Genomic DNA, 6374 nt, shown 5'->3' with positions numbered 1-6374 from the left:
AATGAGACATGAAAACGAACACGGGGCTCGCTAGGAAACCAGTTGCTCTTTTATAAGAGAAGGAGAAGAGGAACCTCTGTTTATTCCGGAACTTGATGGACAAAGTATTACTACTCGTTGTTGTCAGCCTTGTTCCTGCCTGGCCGAGAGGTCATAGCAGCGTCATGCGGTGGGTGGAGAGGAAATAAGGCGAGACACCGGGAGATAATAATAACCTCTGTGATACGAAGACAAGTTTATTTACTAGTGATGGCGTTAGTGATAAGTGTGTTGTGTTGGGTCTTTTAAATAGTTCTTTTTTGTGTTAATCACGTCTGTGTGTGTGTTGTGATTTTCCCCTCAGGACGAGGAGCATATCCATCTGCTGCCATGCGCTGCTCCATCGCACATTATCCTGGTTCAGTCAGTGGGTGTTAAGCAACGCAAAAGGAACATTATTCGATGGTTTAAATTAAACAAGTCTTGGACGTGCAATGTACCCATGTCAGTGATGCCAACAATGAAAGCGTGAGTTGTACAGAGGAAGTCTACAATGGCCACGTACTGCCCAGAAGACCTGGCCTCCAGGAGCTGTCGTGTCCCATCTGCTTCGAGGATTACGATATTCATGATGATAAGAGATCACCCAAGTTGCTGCTCTGCCTCCACACCTTCTGCCTCGACTGCACCAGCAAGCTGTGGAAGAGCGACGGGTTCTATAGAGTGCTCCCTGTGCCGGATGCTGCACGAGGGGGTCAGATTAGAAGACCTCTTGGACAACCACGTGATAGTTCAGCATCTCAGGTGTGTAATTCTGCCAATCTATCTTCTTCTCTTGCCCAATGATGCCAATCCCCTTTAAACTTGTTTATTTCAAATATGCCATTAAATAACATTTTTGTAAATGAATTGATTTGTAATTTTCTGAGATTGTGTGTGTGTGCATATTACAATAAATTTTGTTGAGATAGGCATTATCTGTGGTCAGCTTCAGATCTGCTATACTCTGAAGGGTGATATGATGCCAGATTTCCCAGGTGACCACCTGACAAAACATGGGATTTCTGCCAGATGCAGATCATTTCACACAAAATAGTTTGCCAACAGATTTTAATTTTTTTCCAACCAAACTATCCCTAACCCAACCCAGCCTAACCTAATCTAATAACATTTACACAGCTTTATCAGTTCGAGAATGAGGTCGGTATGTGCGATTGTAGTATAATTTTACCATAATTCAGTCTATCTTTCACAGATTCATGCATTGTTTTTCCCAAGTGATCCTTATTTTATTATATATTGAAAATAAAGATATGCATTTTATTTTTCTAGATATATCATTCAGGTAGTTTTAACATTATCACAATTAAAACATATTTGTTGATGTGTTCTTTTTCTTTTTTAATATTTACAACACACACAATTACCCAACCTTTAGAAAATATATAAAAGAACATGATTCAGTGGTTAATTCACTGTTACAGAGGATGTAAAGCCACTAAGAGCATAATTTCTCTAAGACATACTGTGATAATGATATGATTCATACCATGATATGTGTACCATATGTCCAATTATGTACTTTAAAAGTATAAAAAGTTAATGTACAAACATACCAACTACACAATACTAAGGAGTTAATATTGTGCCTTGACTACCAGTGACTTCATGGTACCTCTTGTATAACATTATGAAAACAATCATTAATTTAAACTAAAGTGATGAATTATGCCTTAAGAATAGAAGTTGTACCCCAAATATATTTTGTAATTTTTGTATTTCAATTTTCCAGCCATGTTTTATTTATTTATTTATTTATTTATTTATGCATATACAAGAATGTACATAAGGAATGTGAGGATACAAATATGGTAATTACAGTCTTGTAAAGCCACTAGCACGCGCAGCGTTTCGGGCAGGGATGTGATCAAAACAGTTGAAAAGAAAGGAAAATAATGAAAAAAAAAACAAATTTCTTTGTGAAAAGTAATGTTAATTAAGGCTAGAATGCAACTAGCATTAAATTGCAGTGACAGCAAATACTTTCTTAATCTTTATCAGTCAAGATTTTGTAAATCTTGCCGTTTTTATTGATACAGTATATGATTATGTATATCTGACCACAGTGTATTAGGTGGTGATTACAGAATTAAAAAAAAATAATCTTCATATGAAATATAATAACCAAAACTATGTCTTTGCATTGCAGTACAGTAAATGGTTTTTATTTTTTTTTTATCAGAAATAAAAGTGTATTTCAAATTGAGCATTAATTAAAAATAAAGGTTCATGCCTTTGTGTCATTGCACGCATTACAATTTTTACCATACATTCATAAAATTAACAAAGTTATTTTAAAATTATAAAAAAATAGCTGATTATACAGTAATTTATAAAAAGTACTGAAGATGTTCACTTTAAAGCAACATGAACAGCTTCATGGTTTTAGCTCGGGTCTTCTGATTTTGAGTTCTTATTCTGCAGGCGAGAATGTGAGAAGCAGGACCTTGAGCTGGCAAGGAGGATTGATCAGGAACTGCGAGACTTGGACAGGTGAGTACAGCTTCCACTACGAACTGTTCTCGTGTTACAACCACATATCCCTCTACCAGCAGGTCATGCTGGGCTAAAAGTTCATGTTTCATAGAACCAACCTCTAAATATATCATTATATAATGAAAGTATTCCATATACTATACTGTCGTGAAATTTTTCAGATTGTAACTATTGTACTATATTGTTCATTTTGTAATACAGTACTGTATATTAATTATGTAATTTTCCAAAGCAGCTTGGCACCTGCAGGAGAAGTGATATTACTGAGATTAAGGCTATGTTTGAGAAAAAGTCCTTTGATACCCCTGACATACCTGAAGTGGTGAATATATCATCTGAACAAGAACAAGAGGAGGAGGAGGAGGATCCTGAGGACCAAGAGGAAAACAGGTGTGTAAAGTATCCAAGGGATGTATGAAATGCTTGTCCAATTGTTCTTATAACAGTTTTACAGCTTTCAGTATGAGCTCACTGATCTGATTGATCCATATCATAGTTGTATTTTTTAGAAGAATAATTTTATATTAATAATGTTCAATTAGGTGTATTTTGCAACCCTCCTTTCATTTTGATCATTAACTGACCTATAAAATATGCAGCCCATCCTCCTGTTTAGGGTGTACTTACAGTAACAATGAGGACCAGTGTACATACAGTACATTGACGTAAAAGGCAATTGGAAAGTAGAAATCGGAACTATTGAATTTGGATACTGTAAACTAGAAAAGTTTTTGTATTGATGTTGCAAAGGAAAAACCCTCGCCTTCCTAAACATAATAGATGCTGACGCCTAATCTAGTAAATATTTGTGCTATACTAGGACTAGAAATAAAGTGAAAGTTACCAAATTATACTGTCTAATTGTCCATTACATCTATGTATGATAGTTACCTTGAGGTGCTTCCGGGGCTTAGCGTCCCCGCGGCCCGGTCGTCGACCAGGCCTCCTGGTTGCTGGATTGATCAACCAGACTGTTGGACGCGGCTGCTCGCAGCCTGACGTATGAGTCACAGCCTGGTTGATCAGGTATCCTTTGGAGGTGCTTATCCAGTTCATTTAGTCCACATAGTTACAAAAAAGTACTATCTAAACAGGAGGATGGGTTGAAATATGACAATTTGAAACTTTGAGTGCTTTGTTATATTTTGTATTCTACCTGGATGGGGTTCTGGGAATTCTTCTACTTCACAAGCCTGGCCTGGGGCCAGGCTTGACCTCTGAGAGCTTGGTCCAACATGCTGTTGCTTGGAGCAGCCCGCAGACCCACATATCCACCACAGCCTGGTTGGTCTGGCACTTCCTGAAGAAAACTATCCAGTTTTCTCTTGAAGATGTCCACATTTATTTTGATTCCACCTATGAGGGATGACCCGAGAGGAGAATAGTCTGTGCTGTGACTGAATTATATCATTTAAGAACAATTTCCATTCATTCATTATCATCATTGCCCTGTTACCCACTTTCATGGTGTGTTGAGACATTAGCCCAGAGAAAAATGGTGAATACCGTAATATAGCAAAATATCGTTAAATGTAGATATTGAAAGATAGTTATAAATAATTCGGGTTATCATTTACACTATCAATATAACATTATTCATAAATAAGTACTGTACCACCTCACTCTAGTAGTCTTTCATATCGGTATCCCACTTAAAATTATTTAAAAAATACCATATTTGACTTTTATTGATCAAATTATGAAACGTATCCAGTACTATACTGTCATATTTTTATGATTTGCAGTACAGTATATGATTGAAAGAACAATGAATTAGGCTTAATGCCATGTTTATTTTTCAGGCATTATATACTGAACAACCTCCTAGAGGAGTTCATGGAAAGGTTAAATTCGCCAAGAATGCACATAAATCCAGAAAGCGAAGACAATGAAGAAGATAGTGATGACAGAGATGATGATGATGAAAACAGTGAAGAACATGAAATTCAGGAAGTTGAAGCTCAGGAAGAAGAAAATGATGGTGATCCTGAGGAAGAGGAAGCTACTAACCCTTTTTATTCTCTCCATAATATTCACTCCTTGTTGGAAGAGGCTGAAGAGGACAATACTGGTGATATATATGAAGTTCAAGATATTCAGACCATCTTGAATATGACTGAAAATGAAGAAAATGATGCTGATGATGATGAGGAGGAGGAGGATGAGCGATGGCACTCGGCAAGCGATGAATTAAATGCTGCTTGCTGGAATAATCACGAGAACTTGCAATTGGATGACGTTAATGAAATGGAAGATGATACTCCAGAAATATATGACTGGCACATCATTAACTCGGAAAGCCTCTTGGATGATTAAATAATTTTGTATTTAAAATAGTAAATATGAATGCAACAGAAGCAAGTTGTTAGTCATGTAGGTTAGTTAGTGTAAACAAATAACCTTGGCTCAATCCATCACATAACTTTGATGTGTAGCTCCATTTCTGCAAAGTTTTCATTAAAAAGAATGCTAAGTTTGGTTGTGTTACGTTTTCATAATCGGAAACAAGATGACCGTCTTTTGTATTTACAATTTAGCAATGGCTGTGAAATTTTAAGCTTGAATATTCTGAAAGGTTTGTAGTGGACGAAACATGAAATCCAGTGTTGGTCAGAGTTAGTATTACAATTAGTCAGTATTTTTACTTAATGATAATGTTACCTGTCAAAATATGGCAGAACCTGCTGGAACATCAAATAATTTGGATAGAATACTGTTTTATCAATTATGAATATTAGTGGTAAAAATGAAGTCCATCATAACTTTCCCAAATGGCATCTTCACCCATTTAGAAAGGGAAGGATTAAAAACTTAACTCAAACTAGAATCTTTTCAGAAAAACAGACATTACATGTACTGTAATTACCACTGTTATTACAGTACCACTGTTATGAATATAATGTGAACCTGTGATTCTTGGTCTAATAACATGAACTTGAACATTGTGTAAGTGTGTTGGTGAAAGCTTGTGGTTACAGAAATTAGACAACTTGTAATCATAAAATGAACTACAGTAGCCCTTTGTGATGATTAATGTTGAGCTTGAAGATGATGTTTACATTTCATTAAAATGAAGTGAAGTTGTCTGTTAAATTTGTGACCCTTTGGAAATTTTAAGAAAGTTATGAAAAGAAATTGCTGCCTGTATTGCACAGATTGATAAAAGTGCCTCGGTATTTGATGGCTGTGGGCTTCTTCGTGCATGAGATGGATATGTTTTTGAAGTGATATTACTGCTGCAATTGCACAAAGAAGATTTTTTTTGTGGCTTGATGAATGAATGATGGCTGGGGTGTGTACAAGTTAGTGTTGAAGTATAAATCAGCAGTCAATTTTTTTTTTTTTTTTTTTAGTTGGTAACTTGAATGTTCTGTCAATGTGTCATAGTTATAGCCGGGTGGCCTAGGAACCACAGTCTGCATGAGAAATAAACATGATGTATAGTGATAAAAGTTGTATAGATAGCATTTTCTTTTATTACTGCATCAGTGAAATTTTAAGTAGTGAATGCCAGTTGTAAATCATTGTATGCATGTGTATGAAGAATGTTATTTTTCCCAGAATGGTGCCTTACGTGTAATTTGTAAATACTGAACATGTAAAAATACGGCTAGAACATATATAAATCAAGAACTCTAGGTTTAATTAATGTACAGGTAATTTGTTTTCTACCCTTCATACATTTTTGTCAATAGTATTATATTGTTTTTGTTCTTCGTGTCATTAACCTAATTAGCAGTTGTTTATAAATGTATTATGTTAGGACATCTCTTGTCCTTATGGTATCCATGTTGTCAGTCTTCATTGACTAAATGCTGGATATTAAAATTTTAATTGGA

At 35.6% G+C, this 6374-nt stretch overlaps 1 protein-coding gene across 3 annotated transcripts; it reads left to right on the top strand.

The window, feature by feature from the left end:
- Nucleotides 1-6374, top strand: LOC123761624 (putative uncharacterized protein DDB_G0279989). Of its 3 annotated transcripts, none has more exons than XM_069330726.1 (5): nt 1-104; nt 344-783; nt 2464-2532; nt 2771-2925; nt 4338-6374. In XM_069330726.1, exons 4-5 carry the CDS (start codon nt 2813-2815, stop codon nt 4849-4851), a joined length of 627 nt encoding a protein of 208 aa, XP_069186827.1. In that variant the 5' UTR covers nt 1-104; nt 344-783; nt 2464-2532; nt 2771-2812; the 3' UTR covers nt 4852-6374. The 3 variants fall into 3 exon arrangements, with proteins under 3 accessions (XP_069186827.1, XP_069186826.1, XP_069186828.1); XM_069330727.1 differs by lacking the exon at nt 1-104 and adding an exon at nt 152-169; XM_069330725.1 differs by lacking the exon at nt 1-104 and having other exon boundaries at nt 125-783; nt 2768-2925.

Source organism: Procambarus clarkii, chromosome 24, assembly GCF_040958095.1.
Source record: "Procambarus clarkii isolate CNS0578487 chromosome 24, FALCON_Pclarkii_2.0, whole genome shotgun sequence".
Lineage (NCBI taxonomy): Eukaryota > Metazoa > Arthropoda > Malacostraca > Decapoda > Cambaridae > Procambarus > Procambarus clarkii.
This window is presented reverse-complemented; position numbering and strand designations above follow the sequence as displayed.